At 40.8% G+C, this 19,263-nt stretch overlaps 1 protein-coding gene across 1 annotated transcript in view; it reads right to left on the bottom strand.

Annotated features, from left to right (window-relative positions):
- LOC149239512 (chloroplast stem-loop binding protein of 41 kDa a, chloroplastic-like) overlaps positions 1-16,291 on the bottom strand; it is a 228,274-nt gene extending 211,983 nt beyond the window's left edge. The window contains exon 1 of the mRNA XM_089373443.1: positions 15,729-16,291. Coding sequence (XP_089229569.1) covers positions 15,729-16,160 — 432 coding nt within the window. The 5' untranslated portion in view covers positions 16,161-16,291. The remainder of the gene's footprint in view (positions 1-15,728) is intronic.
- Positions 16,292-19,263: the final 2,972 nt, after the last annotated feature.

The following is a 19,263-nucleotide window of genomic DNA, read 5'->3' on the forward strand; positions in this document are numbered from 1 at the left end:
TCTATTACTTGCTAAGCACCATAAGTGGTTGCCTAAGTTTGATAGAGATGTTATTGCAAATGCCAAAAAGCATGTGGATGATTTTCTATAGGAGGTCAACTTCTGGATGCCCAATGAAGACAAAGAGGATCTCATTATGATACTCTTTGCATTGACATTTAAGGGAGAGGTCAGGGATTGGTGTGATGGCCTGCCTCCAAGAAGAAATTAAGATTTTGACCAATTCGAAGATGTTTTCATGAAGAGATGGACTAGTCAAAGTGATCCTAGTAACGCTCAAGAAAACAAGGAAATCCAAGCTTCTTCTCTTGATCATCTTGATGAGGCCAGCAATGAGAATAATAAAGAAGAAGAATGTCAAGAGGATCCCTTCCTGCCTGATCAACATGAAGTAAGTGGTGAAGGTGGTAATTTTGAAGGGAACCTTGATAAGAATGTCAACAAAGAGTACACCTTGAAAGGAGAAGCTAAAGGTGTCCCTCCACTTCCCAAGGATAGTCCTCTTCTCGATATGGATGATGAAGCCCTTGAGGAGAATCCTCCCATTACCCCTTTGGATATCTCTGACCACTCTTTTGTTGAAAAGGGAATATGGAAAATGAGGGATCACCCTTGTAATAAGAACCTTACCTATGATACCGATGATACCATTAGGGCCCCTATTTTTCCCTATGATCCCTGGGGGATATCTGAGTCATCAATTAATCCTTTCCTCACTCCTTGTCACACAACCATTGGCGATAACGATCCTTCTTCCCCATCCAAGATTGATCATTTGGGAGTGCACCTCGTAGATCCTGACCCTTCATGTCAGCTTCGTCCTTTTCCTTCCCATCATGATCTTCAGGCAACCAAGAAACCTAACACCATTGAGAAGGACCGTGATATGCCTAAGTTGGAACTTGGCACTCCATCAAAGATTCATGAGCTTGATTGTTGATATATCCATCTCTTGGTACAAGGATAGGCACACATTCCATTCTTATTTTCCCTTCCCATCTATGATCCTTAGTGCATGGTCATTTCATTCACCCACCTCCCACCCTCATGACCCAATCTATGATTATTCTTATCCTCATTATCCCATGGGTGATTATACGGGTAAGTGCTTCTACATTGAATTGGTGACATGTTGGTTACATTGGCTATATGATTACACTTAGCATTTTCATAATGTAGCCATGCATGTTAAAGTAGGATGCATTGTGTATTGTTTTTTCATTAGAACTAACAACATATTATGTTATCATGCTAGGTTAGGTGCATTTAGAATTAGATATATTATGGTCTAACAAAAGAATGGATGATCAAAGGACGTTGTAAAAACATGTTGCCCCGTGTGCTTAATCTTTGATGTGCAGATAACAAGTCTACAACCCCAAGAGATTGTTGGTGTTCTCATGACCTCCCCGTTCGAGTACCTTGTCCACTCCATTGAGAGATCATGTACCAATTGGAGCCAAATGCTACCCACCACTAGTGGGTGACACCCATAAAAAAAAAAGTTCTCCTAGATTTGACGCCAGCTGACAACTAGCAGCCACTAGATAGATCAATGTGCCACCATTCTCTGCCACTTGAGCTAGCCATTATGTGCCCTTTCTCGTTTGTTATGATCGCATGTTTGAAGGTGGGCCTTCCAACCCCGAAGATATGGCTTTTTATTATGCAATTGGGTATTTGTGCTTGCTTATACTGGACACATTTGGACATAGATTAGTGGGGGTATACGATGGGAAGAATGGGCTTGGTATGTACTCTTGTTCCCTTGTCCCAACTTGGTGGTTAATCTTGTATCCTAGTCCCATGTGATCTCCTTTATGGCTACTAGCTTTAGGAGTGGTGCTACATGGGAAACCCGATTTTGGTTGTGTGGTCCCACTTCCCGACACCATATAGATCACTCCCCTCCACTCATTATAACCCCTTTTCACTCTTTTCTCATCTGGGTCCACAAGGAGTTAGCCTCCCCCTCCCCTTGTCCACACCTTGGGTCGTGCCTGGAACGATGCCCATGAGGTTGATGCAGCTAAAAAGAAATTTAAAAGCATAATCTGGCCACTTACGATAGGAAATGTACCACAAAATGCAAAAGATGGTCGGGACATAAAAATTTAGCACGTGGACAAAAGCCAAACATGAGCTCTACCCTTATCATTATGGCCATCACCCTAGTTCCTGTTACCCACCACCTATGGGTGACACCCATAGGAGAAATTTTTCTCCTAGATTGTCTTCAATTGACAGCTAGCAGCCCCTTGCAACCACCAGATAGCTCGATGTGCCATCATCTCTGCCACCTGAGCCAGCCATTATTAGCCCTCACCCATTTGTTATGATCGTATGTTTGAAGGTGGGCCTTCCAACCCCAAAGGTATGGGCTTTCAATATGTATTTGGGTATTTTTGTTTACTTATCATGGGCACTTCTGGGCATGGATTAGTGGGGGGGATTCTGTGAAAAGAATGGGCTTGGTTTGTACTCTTGTCCCCTTGTCCAACGTGGTGGTTAACTTTGTATCCAAGTCTCGTGGGATCTCCTCTATTGGCTACTAGCTTTAGGAGTGGCACTACATGGGAAACCCTAATATCATTCCTCTTCGCTCATTATAACCCCTTTTCACATACTTTCCATCCAGGTCCACATTTGTCCATTAGGTCCACAAGGAGCTAGCCTCCCCTCCCCTTGTCAACACTTTGGGTCAGGCCTGAAACGATGCCCCAAAGGTTGATGCAGCTAAAAAGAAAGTTAAAGGCATAATTTGGCCACTTACAACAGGAAATGTATCATAAAATGCAAAAGATAGCAGGACATAAAAATTTAGCACGTGGGCAAAAGCCTAACATGAGCTCTACCCCTTATCATGGCCATAAACCTGGTTCCTAGGGCCCCTTATGTGAGCCCCCTACATCATTAAGGAACCCATGATTGTCCCAACCCCTGGTGGGCAATGAACTACCCAACCTTAAATGGGGTATCCACTTCTATATCATTCACATCATGCTCTCATCCCCTAGAGCCCCGAGCAGTTAAAAGAAAGAAAAATCAATAAAGGCAAAAGGCATATGAAGCGTGGAAAAACAAAGGTCAAGGTAACTCATGTACCACGATTGCTCCCTCCTACATCTATGCACCCATGTGTGGGCTTCCCTCATCATAGCTACTCTTGTACCATGGCATGTGGCTTGGAGCCTTCTCTTTTGCCCCACTCTGTCCCATCATTATTTCATATGACACCTACCATTTAACGGATGTACCATGGACCTGACACTCCCTTAACGGATGAAACCACCTAATAGGGTAATTAATTAACCTCTCTCTTGAACCTGGGGATACCTGTAATATTCTAAAGCCCATTATGGAAAGGCATGCCACTATGAAGTGTCCACTTGTTCCCTGATTTGTAAGCTCATTTACTCAATTGTACTAATGAAATGTTGTACTGGAAGGTGAGGAGACGCATTGGATCTTATACAGGATTGCAGCTGGATCTTCATCTAGGGTTTGGCCTCCCTATACGGGATCCAAGCCCTCCAAAGGGTCATGATGGCACTTGTAGGGTGAGCGTTGAGAGCCATGGGCCTCCTCCACAGCAGAGCATTGATTGCCACACCATGGGATCCTTCAGCCACATTTGGCTTGTTCGTGCCCCACTCATGCAGAGATGATGATGCGCTTGGACCACATTGCCCAGCCGGCCACATACTTGCACTAGACACTTGGCATATGATCCAAGGCCCAAATGGGGTTTTGTCTCACCTAGGGAGACATGGGAGGGCTTGTATCATCATTCTAGCCCTTATGGATGGAGTATTGACATGTTGATCTAGTTGGAGACCCATGAGACCATTTACTATGCCCCACAGCCACTTGGGAGCACCATAGATGTTTTGCTTGGAAACCAAGGGGCCAACCCCTTGGTCATCATCATGAGAGCCCTCCTCTTCAATTTGGCACATGGAGGACTTGTCTAGGCCTTCCAATGGCCCATTTGCAACATTTTTCTATTATTTCGGCCTCATTATGAAGGCTTGTTCCATAATCTTGAGCTATTTGGTGGGCAAGTCACCAATTTTATTATTATTTTGCACATTAGAGTCATTTTAGGGGGTTCATAAGGCTAATTTGACCAATTCGAATTGTTAAAGGCTCATATAAATACAAGTGAGGCCTCATTTGTAAATCATCATCACTTGGATTTCGATTTATCTTGTGAAAAGAACTCGAACCTGCAATTGAAGGACGAATTGGATATTTTGGATGCATTTTGATGTTTGGAAACTTCGTTATCTTATTTTGGAGCTTCTCTTTGATGTATTGATGGATGGATACATTCGCTTTCTCTTGTAAGTGTTATTTTCATGCTATTTTCTTTATAATGCTACATGATTAATGTATGGAATGTTTGTCAAGTCTTATTGTTCCCTAATTGAAGTGCGAATTTTTGAAAACACTGGGATTTGAAGTATTGCATGCATTACATGTTAAATATTAAGTGAATGAATGTTCCTAGAGGTCTAATTACACATTGCATTGCCTTGAAACTCCATCAAACATTAAATGAAGTATAAATACCTATAGGTGTTGTGTTGTTGCATCATTAGGGCTAGCGAAGCTGCTTAGGTCTCCTTAATAGAGCAAAATATTGAAATCAAAATAACTCTTGACTCCATTCTTCCCAATTGTAAGACACTAGGTTTGGAATCCTTCGTGATCAACCCTAAACCTTTTCTTTCTCCTTTCTCCATTTTTTTTCCCTAACCCTTGATGATCTCCTAGGGCGAAATGCATTAGGGTGGTCGTTTCAAAGTGTAATTTGGCATGCTACTACACTAAGGTCTTCTCTAAGTGTCCTCCAATTTTGAAGCAAATCTTGTGGCTAGAATTGGAGAAACCTCAAGCCCTCGCTCCAACATCACATTCTCCTCCTAGGCTTCTTTGGTTAGCAGCATTCTTAGGGTCATTCATGCTTAAAACTCAAAGGAAGTTCACCTCTCATTAACCATTCTTCTCATCCTTTCTTGACCTAGTCTTATTGTTGGTGATCATCGCAAACCATAGGCCTTGCTTGGATCCCCCTAGGTCTCTCTTGTGGTCCCAAACCTTCACGTGCTCATTTCCCTACTAGATTGCGTGGTAACAAGCACATGGGCAAAAGCTTAGCATGAGCTCTACCCTCCTCATTTGGCCATCACCCAGCTCCTGAGCACATGTGTTGTTCGAATTGGGTAGCTCGGAAGGTATTTCCAAGAGAAAGAAACCCACCAAAAGTAGTTAGTAGGTCAATTTACCCAAAATTGGGGTTTTGGACCCAAAGTAGAGTGGTTTAGGACCTAAAGAAACTAATTATTTATTCTAATGGATTGAGAGGCTAAAACCCTGAAGATCTAGAAGTTTCCTAAATGACCCAAGAGAAAAATATAAATAGAAAGCATATGGAGAGACTCATTCCATCACAAGTGAGATGGACTTCACTTGAGGAGATAGTTTGCCCTAGAGAAGCTGCAGTTCTTAGAAAGAGGAGCCACAACCAAGAAGGAGGATGAGTTATGGTCTATGAAGGAAGACAAGTAGGTCGAGTTTTGTCTATCCTAACAGACCGAGTAATCTGTAATAGACCAAATTTAGGGCCTATGAAAAATTTGATCCCTCTCTTGGGGTTGGATGGGGAGAGATATTGAGTTGGTATCCGGTGGAGTCAGCTATGTGGCTAGATATATCCATGGCTACGAGCATAGTCCAACAAGGGCCATGGGTTACTAGAGGAGTCTGAAGGCCAAACTATTGTTGGGATCCAGGTGGGATTTCCTGCCACAGCACGGGTTTGGTTAGTGGTGGTAATAATAGTGCGATGGATTTGGTGACTGAGCACCCACACACTTTCAGATCTCCATCCGCACTAGTGACATGATGGTTTGACAGGGGAGAAAACAGATTTCATGAGTTGTCTTGGCATATTGTTTGTGAGCAGGGTCACAGGGTGATTAGCCTACTCTGGAAGGAGTTGGTAGGGGGAGGCGGTATCGGTAGGCCACCAGACAGGGGACTGCATGGAGACGGTGCTCTCTTACTGGTATACTAGACACAGGAGCTATTGAGGATAGGCATAGTAGTGTCAATTCGTTAGCCTGTGGGCAGTTAAGCTGCTCAGGTCTATCAGGGCAGATGAGGAGATATGGCTCACATCATGGAGGGCTTACTAGCAACGTGGTGTATGCATTGAAACATATGGGATGCCATATGGTACAGGGTGATACGACAGTGAGTGTTGGTATCTAGTGGTGCACGGAGTTGTGCCACGGATTTCAGTTCCACACAAAGGAGTGCAGGGGTGCATATTTATGTACTATAGAGCATGATGATGCACAACAAGTTGTTGGAGTGTTGCCACTAGAGAGATCTCTTGACGGGGACATCAGGCACACCCTAATTTGGAGAGCAAGATGATAACAGGGCTGACCATGAGCTTCCATTTATCAATCTCCGACATTGCACACTAACATGGGGGACTTGGCTATCGTCTCTTGATGCTCTCATCGTGAGCAACATGACCCAAGAGGTTCATCTGAGACAGTTGGTGATTTGAAAATGAGATCTTAGACAATTATTAAGGTATTACAGACTCGTGCATGGATTTGCCTATGTTACTTTGTGCAATGGATCGATAAGATTGCGAAATACATAGACAATGAAGTAGATAAAGAAACATAATAGAAAACACACATAAACACAGCAAGTTTAATATGGAGTTCACCCAACACTCCTGGGCTACGTCTCCTGGTCCAGCCTTCAGTGGTGACCTCTCTATTATGTCTTTGAAAACAGAGTTTTACAGAAGTGAGCTCAATTTGAGTCTCACACAACAGATACAAAACAAAAAGGCTTTACTTGGATCCCCCAAGTCTTTCTGAGTACACATACTCTCCTCACTAACTCCCTGTCTCTGTTTGCTCTATGTCTCAACACTGCTTGTCTCTGTTTCTGGCAGTCTGTGGCTTTAAATCCAATCGGCGTTGTCTGTTTGTTTCTCCTTCTCGGGCTCTCTGGCTTCCCGACCTTTGTCTGCTCAGATCCCCCTTTGAGCATTAGCAATCATTGCTAAACGCTTTCAAGGGTGGTAGCCACCTGTTCTGTAACGGAATGGGTCATCGGGCCTCTGAAATCCCCAAAAACAGTGTTCTCTATGTTCACAGTGAAAATACACTAAAAACACAGGAAATTCGCCAAACTGCCATTTATCGGATTTGAAATACTATAAATTCCCCTTATAACTCCTATCAGGTCTGCCTTTATGTCGCTTATCGCATCTCCACCATTGATCTGGAAGATCTAGATCCAACGGCTGTGGTTCATTTCGGGCGGCCCATGCGTACAGGGGTTAACCGCCCGAAAAGAGTGGTTTTCTCTCTCCAAGGCCTAGACACATGGCAGCCAATGTATGGGCTCGGGCGGAGCCTGGCCAAAACCTCTTACCGCCCACGGCCCGCCCGAAATCCCGCTTGTTTTGTTATTTCCCTTTTCATTTAAAAATACATTGAAACATGAAAATCATATGTAACAACATTAATAAACCCTTTGGTTGGGCGCAAAACTGTGTAGCTAGGAGATTCGCTCTATTTTGGGCATTCTGGGTCAGCTAGAATTAGCCCAAATGATTTTTGTGTTTTGTTGGTTGGGGTGTGAGGAGCCTATAGCTAATTTTATAGAATTTTTCGGGTAGTATTTGGGCTAGAATCGTACATTCTTTTAGTGGGTCGTATTGCTGGTTAGCTGGACAATTTGCATCACATTGTGGGTTTGATTTTGGCTCGGAGTTAGGCCAAAATTTTTCTAGATATTATTGGGTTATTGGAGAGGAGTTTGTGGCTGCAATGTCAGGTCGATTCGGGCATTATTGAGGTCATGATTTCAGTTTCTTCTCTAGCAGCAGTAGCAACAACATATTATTTTATGGGTAATTTGCATATTTTGGGGCTTTTTAGGTCAGCTGGAATTAGCCCAATATTTTTCTAGGTTTGGTAGATTTGGGTGAGAGAAACCTCCAATTATTTTTGCAGAATTTTTGGAACAAATTTGATGGCATAAATCATAGTTCACCTCCAGCAGCAGTACTAGCAGAATTTTGGGGCAATAATTCATAGGTGCAGCTTATTTATTTCTAGTTCTATTTTGGAGGCTCGATTTATTATTGCAGTAGATATTTTGTGGCCATCACTGCGGCTATTTCTATCGAGAGCTCGTATGTAATTGCTCCTATAAATAAATAAAGTTGCTCAATTCTCCATTTCTTGTGTTATTTACAATTGTGGCATTTATGGGTTTATTTGGAAATGTTATTTTATGTTTGCTGCAATTTCATGGTTCTTTTTCTGCAATTGCTTGGAGAAATTTATGAGAGAAATTTTTAAGCAATTCCCAAAGAAAATTAGGAAGAATTATAATCTGGGACATTACACTGACGACCACAACATAGAGTCTAGTGAAAGAAACCAGTCATCAAGGACAATAATCATTTTTGCATCTAAGTTAACCAAGCTTAGATTTAAAGGGCTATTTAATACTTCAAATGAGGATTCCCTTCCAAAATTGGGGCCTTGAACTCGCAATGGTGTTTCCTCCCTAGGTAGGAGTGGCTAAAGGACAACCCTATTAGGTGTTTCCAGCCCCCAAGGGGAAGTAACATTTCCTCAGTCCACCCTTCAATTGATAGGTGTTAGTGAATAATAATGATGGTATGGAGGGGAGAAGACTTCATGGCCAAGTGTCATGGTCAAAGGGACTAGCATGATGGGGATCCACATCCTGAGTGTATAGATGTGAGGAGGGAGCAATCGTGGATGCATGAGTTACCAACTCGGCCTTTGTTTTTCTACCCCTCTTGTGCGCCTTTTGCTTTTGCTTGATTTTTTCTTTGTATTACTGCTCATAGCTCAAAGGGTTAGAGTTTGCTTTGAATGATGTATAGCAGTTGTATTACCCTTTAATAATGAGGCAGCTCATTTCCCTTCAGGGTTGGGACATGCAAGGGTTCCTTTTTATGATGTAATGGAGCAACATGTGCTCAAGAACTAAGTGATGGCCATAATGAGTGAGGTAGAGCTCATGTTAGGCTTTTTCCCATGTGCTAATGTGTATGTTTTGGCCATCTTTTGCATTTTGATATTCTTTTATTTTATTTTGTGGCCATAATATGTGTTTTCCTTTTCTTTTAGTTACATCAACCTCCCAGGGAAAAGTTTCAGGCCCTACCTAGGTATGTGGATGTATGGGTGTCAAATCTCAGAGAACCAATTGTTAGTTGAACCTGAGGAATGGAGGTGGAATATGGGCTTGTAATGTAAGATGGAAACTCATAAGTACGGAGTAGGGATAAATGGAACAACGCTATCTCAATGAGGGATTCCTAATTAGTGCCCCTCCTATACCCATTGGGAGGTCCCACTAGACTAGGATCAAAGATCAACCCCCCATTTAAGGTGAGGGAACAAGATCATGGTCAAAACCCCTCTTTCTTCCAGGTCACCCTGTTAGCGCTTGAGATTTCACCCTAGGCTAAGGAAGGTAAACCTTCAAGGCAACATCAAACCATTTCACCTCGTAGCTAGCCCTACGGGGTATGAGAAGGCTCTCTCCGGTCAATCTCAGTAAAATATTCAATGGACAGAGATGACCAATACAGTGACACTGATATTAGGCTAGTAAACTGATTAAAAGGTTGATTTGGGGGTTTTTGGGGTTTTTTGGTGGCAAATTGAGGATCTGCAATTTTAGGGTGCGGGGATTTGACACAGTTTCTGCAGGTGGGTCTTTGGGGCAAGGTAGGAGCTTGTGTTGATGCCTTTAGCTGAGATGGATGATCAAGGAAGAAAAAAGAGAAGCTAAAGAGGGCAAACAATGACTTTGAATCCTCTCTAGACAGTGGAAAACATAAACATTAAACAAATTTGAAAGCTGAGCATGGCAAGCATGAATTCAAACTTTATCACTTCATTTGTTTAATAAGCTGCAGTAAAGAAAGAGATGGAACACATAAACACACTTACAATTACCATAAGAGAACACACCATCAACACAAGAGTCCACAAGAATCCCAATGATGTCTGCAAAACCCTGGTCTTCCTTTTCCTCAAATTGCAGAGATACCAGTAAAATATACAATAGGAGCTTCTCCCTCAAGAGTCCAACCATGAAAATGAGCAAGAGAAGGCATAATATAGATGATCTAACTCCTTTCCCCACCTCTAGGGGTCGAGCTCAGCTTCCTAGGAGCTGTTTCAACTAATTCTAAACTGAGCACTAGATAATAGGCAGTCAAAACAACTTGCCTCTAAAACTTAGGAAACCTATCCATGCATTAAATATTTACCATTTACATCAAAGAATCTTCTAGAAGTGATGAAGGAGAGTAAAAGTATCTAAGTGCCATGAAAATTACACAAAAATCCATCATTTACATGCCTCAAAAGTCAACCAAGATGAAAACAGTGTTTTGCTGGCCGAACTGGTCAAAACAGGCAAATTTCCCTGACAGGTCGCGCACATCACTCTGACTGGTCGTGCACATTCACAGCTCTGTTTGAGGGCCTTCCCGGTGTCCAAATCAGGTGCAAGATAGCTCGTTGGAAAGGTCTGCGAGTCTACTTTCCAACCCCACTGGAATTTCTGAATTTGGAGTTGATTTGACCCCTCAAAAGTCATTTCTCCCAAGACAGCTTTCTGCAACTCAAAATAGGGGCAGAAAGTCAAAAATTGCATGTATTTTGAGCTTTTGGAAGCCCAAATCTCCATAAAATCTGAAACCCATCCATAGGCAAGTGTATTTTTGCATGACAATTCCAAAAATGCAAAGTTTTCCCCGTTCTGAGTTGCCCCCATGTATGGTCGCGCGCGGGGTGAGACCAGTCAAATGGCCAAAACCTGTAAAATTCCCAAAAATGCCAAAAATGCTTCAAAACTCTCAAAATTTCTTGAGTTTGCTGCTAGGAGGATGCTAATGAGTATCATGGTGAGTGAGAGAGGCCTCAGCCAAGATACGGAGCGGGTTGGTCTTCTTCTTCCTCTTACGGGCCTCGGACAACCTCCTTTGGAACATCTTCATTTTCGCCTTGCAAACATGCATCCTCGCCCAATAGTGATTCTTCATGTTCCGTAGCAACCTCTTGTCCTCGTTTGCCTTCTCTAACAGCCTCTGCAAGTGTGCATTCACACGGATAAGCATGGATTCCCTCTCCTTGGGCAGCAAGTCACCGGGCCTCCTACAGTTGATGACTCGGTCACTTCGAATCCTCCACAGCTCATCCAACTCTTTCTCATCCTCAAGTTGCTTGTTGCGCTGCTCAAGATAGTTTATTGTCCATTGGGCCATGTCGAGCTTCTGCTGTAACAAGCGGTTTTCCGCCTCTCTCTGTCAGATGATCTCATGCAAATCTGAAGTGGGGGAGCGAGCATCAAGATCAATGATGTCAACCTGTGTGTCACCGGCTCTCTCCTCCTCTGTCATGGGCTCGATCAATTTAGCAAGCAAGAGGGCGATTTGAGAAAATTTGAAGTGGTTCTGTGAGTGACAGGCTGACTGGTCGCGCACAGGCTTTGACAGGTCGCGCACAGCCTGACTGGTCGCGCCCGTTGAGTTTTTGCACTGCGGAGGGGCGCCTGATAGGTCGCGCACTGCCCAACAGGTCGCGCACGCTCTCTGACAAGTCGCGCACCTGAAAATGGTTCAAATTTGCTGCCCTTTGCCTCCTTTCGCCTTCTTCGCCCTCTCACTCTTCTTTGCAAGCTCTTAGATGCACAATGAGGGTGTTTTAGAGGGAATTTGACTCTTTATAAGCCTAATTTGAAAAAATTTACTTACCAAACCCACTTTCTAATGTTTTATTTTGGCACTTTCTTTTAACACTGTTTTGAGTTTACTTTTGTCCTGAATTTGACTTTTTGAGTGCTTTAACTCCGTTCTTTTTGCAGGTAGACCATCTGATGGACTCTGGCGAGGAGACCAGGGTTATTGCCGGCATTGTGAAGAATTTTTGAAATTTCCTTATTTTTTACAAAATTGACATGACCTTGGCTTTAAAAACATGGTTTTTAAATCCAAGGTATAAATGCGATGTACCTGATGAAAATATCAATGAAACATATTTACATACCTCCTTCCGGCTTGCTGGGGACCCATGGACCTCTGACTCATGATCTTGCAATGACATTTGACTTAAACCCTAGACCTAAGACTTTGGACTTCAAGACAAAACAAAACAAGCGTGACACAAGTTCATTAACTGATATGACCTGATCCAGCAAAGCCAAGAAGGGAACAAGGACCAGCTCCTCCATCAGTTTTATGGCATGCCTAATGGGATGCAAAACTGACATTGATGAGACACCTACTTATGCATATGCAAAGAGTTTTTTGATCACTGATGGAGGGCATCATGACCGACACTAACACACCCCATAATCCATATCAAATGCCCAAATACAAACAAGCATAAGCACCCGATTGCAAAATGAATAAAGTACCTTTTGATCGAAGGCCCACCTTTGTCCATGTGCTCTTGCTGAATGGGTGAGAAAGTATATGAATGATGCAGGTGGCGGAGATAAAATGGCACGTCACCAACTAGTGGCCGCTGTCAGGGGTTGCATGGCTGGCTGGCTCGATGCGAAGAATGGGAGACTAAATTTTCTCTTATAGGTCACTCACTTCGGTGGGTAACAAGTCTATAAATCAAGATATCATCCAGATATGCAACAATTTGCCAAAGTGAAGTCTAAATATGTTGTTGATAATGCACACAAATGTGGTAGGAGCACTAGTGAGTCCAAAGGGAACACCCACCATTTGGAAAGTCCAAACCTTATATTTAAAAGTTGGATTACAAACATCGATGAGTTCTATGCTAGCTGTTTTAACCAGAGGTTAAGTGAATTTTTTAGGAGTACTTAGCCCCTAGGAGTTGATCAATGAGGTCATCAATCTAGGGAAGAGGGTATCTATTATTTTCTATCTTTTGTTGAGTGCTTATTCTAGATAGCTTCCACTTATTCTCCTTCTTTGTGACTATTAGAACAAAGAACCCGTCAGAGAATGTTTGGGGAAAAATCTTAACTTCATTAATCAACCGGATTAGTAAATTCAACACTCTCCATAGAGTTCTATAAACCACTTGATTAAGCATTTGTGAGCCTTTATATGAGGTCAACGGAATGTCAAATACCCTTCATGAGGGGAAGCCCTTTACGTTCCTCAAAGCACGCAAAGTAAGGATAAACTTGCTTCCTTTCCTTTTTACTGGAGGACTCTTATAGTCCTAATTTTCAACTTTTCAGATAATGCAAAGAGCAAATTGCTTAGTAGTGTTTGCTAGTTTGATTGTTGCATTGTCTACGATGAGGGTAGTTGTTGATGAAGACAAAAAATGATCAGTTTTGTCATGGTTTGTAACTTGTAGGTGTTGCTGTAAGCATCATAAATGGCACATTTATCAGCTTGGTATGGTCAACCGACAAGAGGGCTAAGTCAATCCATGGGAGTGACATCACATTCTATTGTCATTGTGTCAATGAAGAGTCCCATAGCTAAAGTGATTCTACAAGCATTCTCGGTATCTATTCACTCATCATTCTTCACCCACCCAAAGTTTTAGGGCTGATGGTTCCTATGCTTTCACACCAATCTATATGGGCTAGAGATGGAGCAAGGCAAAGAAATCTAAAGAGAGATCCTCATCCATCAAGGAAGAAGACATATGGAACTTGCTCATGAAAGGACATAGTATCTTTAGCTCTGTCGGTACACCATACACTTGAAGAGAAAATATATGCTTTCTTGTAAGAATGGAGAGCCTTTTATAGGCCAAGGGCCTCCCTTAGGCAAATGGCATCTTATGCAATGTTGCGAAAATTGCAATCAGGATTAAATCGGCGAGGGTCTGAAATCAGAAAAAGTCGTAAAAATCAAGATAAAATCGGTAAAAATTGGCCAAAAAAAATACAAAAATACAAAAATCAAGATTTTTTCCCAAAAAAGCGTGATTTTTTCAAAATGAAAAAATCACTAATTTAATCGGCCGATTTAATTATTTTAGCGAAAAAAATCGCAGTTTTCGCAACACTGATCTTATGCAATCAACATAGGAATCTAAAGAGTTATACGTTACAAGTAACAAGTAGATGAGAATTGTACAATCCACTAAATGACAAATTATGCCACAAATGTGTAGATTTTGAAGTACAATATAGACAAGCACAATATAGCAAGCCCTAATGTTGGATGGAAGAACAATCTTCCCACATGCCGTATGTTGTCACCAAGATTGTGCGAGGCTCAATCAAACCTAGATGCCCCACTAGACAACTTTTTATCCCCATGGGTGGCTCCCACCCTCAACCCCTCACAAGATTTGAACTAGTGCCCTGATGGGGACTAAACCCCACACAAACGAACTGGTTTACACCTCATAGGTAACCTTATTTTCACATTATAAATCCATTTTGTCTATTGCAAGTGGCCTTGACAAGTAGGATGGCAAGTTTTTACAAAGACTTGGTCAAGACACAAGTTTTTGAAATACTAGACAAGTCAGACCGAGTTTTGACAAAGCGAGCATTTCATGCATGCAATCTTGGGCTGAAACAACTTGAATCGGCAAGTAATCATGAGTGATTCTTGGTTGAATCTGTAAGTAATCGTGAGTGAGTCTTCGTTGAATAATGTGATTATATGAAAAAATAACTCAAAATCATGTAATTCCCCTTACTCTCTAGGATAATTGTCGTCACATTATCATTCAATTCATTCCTATTCAATCAATTATAGAAGATGCATTTATCAAGTCATTGTCTGCGCAATGCAGAGTTTTGTGTCAATAAGGAAACTTATATAGCCAATTCCGAAACTTCTTAACGAAGACCTTCCTGGAGGGGTAATTGGTGACAAATCCACCAGCTTACGGTATAGAGTATACCCATCATCGAACCTCCGTACACGCTCAAGGTACTTGACATCCATCACCATTCTTCATGTGATAAAAGACACACATGGTCCTGGTTCACTACATTTATCATCTCATATTACAATGAAATAATAAGTGAATGAATAATGAAATTATGAAAGTATTGACCTCAAAGGTGGTGACCTGATATATTGGGGAGTCTGCCATCTACCACTACCAGTATATATATACCATCATGCAAAATTAAAAGCCATCCTTATTATCATCTTCTAAAATTTTATTCGCAGAAAAAGTTTAAGATTGTTTTTCTGCCCTTTTCCCTCCAAACGAATATAAGAAAAATTTTTCCTTGTATTCATGTACTCTAAAGTGAGAACCCGAAAATATTTAGACCCAACTTTGCCAATGTATGGTCAGATAATTATTAATTGTATGTTTGAAACATGTCAGAGACAAGAGCTTGAGTGGTAGTAAGTTTAATTTCCTCTTCACGGGACTTTTATTTTCGGGAGACTAATTCTGAAACATGTTAATCGGTGGCAAAAATTTTAAAAATCAATTTTTGAGATACTCATTCTGAAACCTGTTAATTCTGAAACATGTTAATATGTGGCAAAAATTTAAACATGTTAAAAATCATGACGAATAATGCCTATAAACCCATAGCTAATGGGCCGTATTCGTCCACTGGTGATCCTGAGTTCAATCTCGAATTATAGCAACCAGACGTCTATCACTTGACAAAGAGGATTGTGTAGTATTTGCAAATAAACGTACCGAGAAACGAGAGAAGGGCGGTTTGGTCATTTTGTCAGAAGTCTCTTCCCCAACAGTGAACACAGTAACTTGATGGCCAGCCGAAATCAATTCTTTAGCGAACCAGAAGCCTATGATAGCGTGGCCTCCACTGTTTGTGTTGACGACCAATACCTTCTTGCCCTTCTCTCCGATTGCAGCCATGGCTTTAACTGTCACTGACCGCGATCGTCTTCTCGCGGGCATCCAGTTGATTGGGTGAGCAATGGACCGAATTGAAGACAACTGAGATTGTGCACATGATAATGAATTAAGGAATGGGGATGGACGCTGTGAATGGGGAAGTAGAGGAGAAGACGTTCGCAGGCTCATTTGAGGGGATGTACAGTGGTCATGAGACTGGGGCTGAGGCTGCATTGCTCTACACGTCGCCATCGTCATCGCCATAGCCATTTCTTGCACTGTGTAATTGCACCTTTGTGTAGGAGCTGCTGTAATTGCAATGCCAATGGAGAGGATAATGGAAGTCAAGTTGTTGGCAAATGTTATATGGAATGTACGAAAATGAAAACAAATAAAAACCACATAATCATTTATGCTACTCTGGATAAGAATCGGTTTGTTGTTGCTGCTGGTTTGAACTAAGCTAGACCGGTGCAAGTTTGTTTGAGCCACACCCAAAACGAAAAGTTTGTGCACAATTTACTTAAATTTTAAAATTTAGATGTCATGCTGTTTATTTGGCCACAAATATTGTCAAACAGTAAACAGTATTTACTGTGTTTTGGACTTATAAATGGGCGGTCTGTTTATGCTCACCGTCTGATTCAAGTACATTATTTAAAAAATAAACATATACAGCCTCGTTCCCACTCATTAATAGGTTGATCGCACCATAAATATTTACAAATCTGAGATTATGAAACTTAATTTTTTTTAAATGGTTAATTTTGTTTATAATAATAATAATTTATTTTTACATTTACAGGTCAAATGAATGATGTTGTATTGATTAAATAAAATTATTCCATTATTTAAAAATATTTATTTAATATTATAATATTGTTTCTTTCCTTTATTAAAATTAATCTATAACTTTAATAAAAAAAATCACTTGATATTTTATAATTGCACAGAACTATTAATTCATGCCATAAAACTTTAATTATGTTTAAAATTTTAATCAAATTATGATCGGAAAACCATTATTTATTACAAAATAGATTCCTTCGTGTGTATAAGCATGATATTACCTATTATTATTTTCTTTACTTCTTTTACCTTTGTGATTTTTGACGCAAACCAAGGTATCAATAGTTGTGTCCATTATTAACGAGGTTTTTTTGTTATTTTTTTTTAATATTTACTTTTTTTTTTGGTTATATATGCTGATTATTTATCCAAATTGGATCATTATTTGTTTATAATCTATCTTGAGGTTTTTCGAGAGGAAAAAGTAGAGGACCTTAGCTCACAAGATTAGTTTTTCTAGTGGAACCCAGTTTGGCAAATTGGGGTATGAAATCTTCTGAAAGCATTTTGAGACATCAAATGACGTTTTTTGGGGGTAAAACTTTGTTGCTTTGCTGCAACGCCTTTTTATCATATTCTACACACAAAGACCTTTCCAATGGCATGAGAATCACCTCAGTTGGAATCTGTATACAAAATTTAAGCCACTCAGAAGTTGACCTTCTTGTTTTCACCACCATAATTGAGGATGCCACGTCATCCCCATAACTTATGGAAAATAGGCTATCCACGTGATTATGATGAAGAATACTCTAGAAGAGTCTATATTGTGACCCTAGGTAAGAGTTAGAGGGAGTCAAACCTAACCACTAGTAGGGTATCATGTTGTGTTATAACCGGGTCACTAGGACGAAAAGAGGTTTCATTCTTTTTTAGCGCACATATTCCATAAACAAGTAGGGTAGGCGAGAGGGATAGGGAGAGAGCATAAAGAGAGAATTTGTGCACTATAGTAGCCCACAAGCCACAGACCATACTTCTTTGTGCTGACAACCTTTTTCTATTTAGAGAAAGAGAGCAAAGCGATCTCACCTTCCAACTAGGTTTTCTCTCGAAAAGGTTTCCCATGATATATCTTGCGTCGAATGTGTTTGTGAGTTTTTATTGGTTGTTCCCTATTTTTTGCATAAATTTTAATTTGCATGCATATGCAATAAACAATCATCTACAAACCCAAAAATCTTAAGAGAAATAAACCCTAATAGTGTAGATTTTGGATTTTTAAGTATAATTTTATCAGATCTGTTGTGATGAATTGTTCAGTGGAATATCCATGGCAGTTTGTAGATCATATTGGTATCAGAGCAAGTATCTTTGGGCATATTGTGGGGATTTATAGGGGATCTAAATCGGTTAAGCCAAAAGTCAGAAAAGCCTAGTCATAGCTTAAATCTATGAATAACCTCATGCTCCTGCAAGGGAGAGGTATTCATGGTTGGAAGCATAAGTTGTAGGTATAAGTTGTAATTTGAATCTCCTCATGTCAGCCCTTAGCAATAAGCTCGAGTTATTCAAAGAAGATGGGGGTTCTAACACAGAAAACCAATCAAAGGGAAGATCAAGAGATCGGGAAGAAACAAAGAATGAACAAAAGAAAGGACTCGAAAGAGATCAACCCAATTCGAGTGATGTGAACCATTCATAATACTTATTCAAAATGGAAGTGGAGGTCGTTATCAAGCTATACCAAGGTGAAATTGTCACTCTTAAGCTAATTTATTGGTTGTAGCAATTAGAAGTTTATTTTAGTGTTCATCATATAGAGGAGGAACAAAATACTTCATTTTTTCGACTTAAATTAGAGGGCCATGCCCTAACCTTGTGGTAAAACCACACGAAGACTTGAGATTAGAGGGATATCCTCCAATGACTAAGTGGGAGGACTTTAAAACCCTCATAAGTCACAATTTTATCCTATCTGGTATGTAGAGGACTAGTGGATCCGATGACACTTCTTCAGGCAAAAGCAAAGGCAAAGTGTATATGACTACACCACAAAATTCAAAAAGAAGGCCCTAATGTTGGGTATCTCCCTAAAGAACCTAGATGTACTCCCTCAGTATTTGGGGAGTCTACGTAGCCATCTATGGAAGCAAGTGATGTTGTTTAAGCCTTAATCAGTAGATGAGGCTTGTGTACAGGCACAGTACCTAGAGAACATATGCTAGAAGAAAGGGAAATCAAGTAGGTCGGAAAAAGAAGCACTAAGACGCTTCTAAGGAGTGAAAGAAGAAGTGGAAAGGGGGAAAATATAATAAACAAAATGGCAGCCACAACACACCAATGCAAAGATCGCAACAATCACTACAACCATTGCAACATTGATGGTCATATAGAGGAGAAGTGTTTGAAGTTACATCTAGGGCTTAACCCGAAGAACAAAAAGAAAGATAATATGAAGAAGAACCTCATGACCACTGATTCGAGCTACCAAGTTGAAAGTAGCTCGGATATGGATGAGAAGATCGTATGTATGTCAATGTGGAAGGAGGTGAATCTTAGTAGCCTTCAACAACATAAAGAG

Source organism: Pinus tabuliformis, chromosome 8 (assembly GCF_031772625.1).
Source record: "Pinus tabuliformis cultivar Carrire ecotype Pingquan chromosome 8, CPIR1, whole genome shotgun sequence".
Classification (NCBI taxonomy): domain Eukaryota; kingdom Viridiplantae; phylum Streptophyta; class Pinopsida; order Pinales; family Pinaceae; genus Pinus; species Pinus tabuliformis.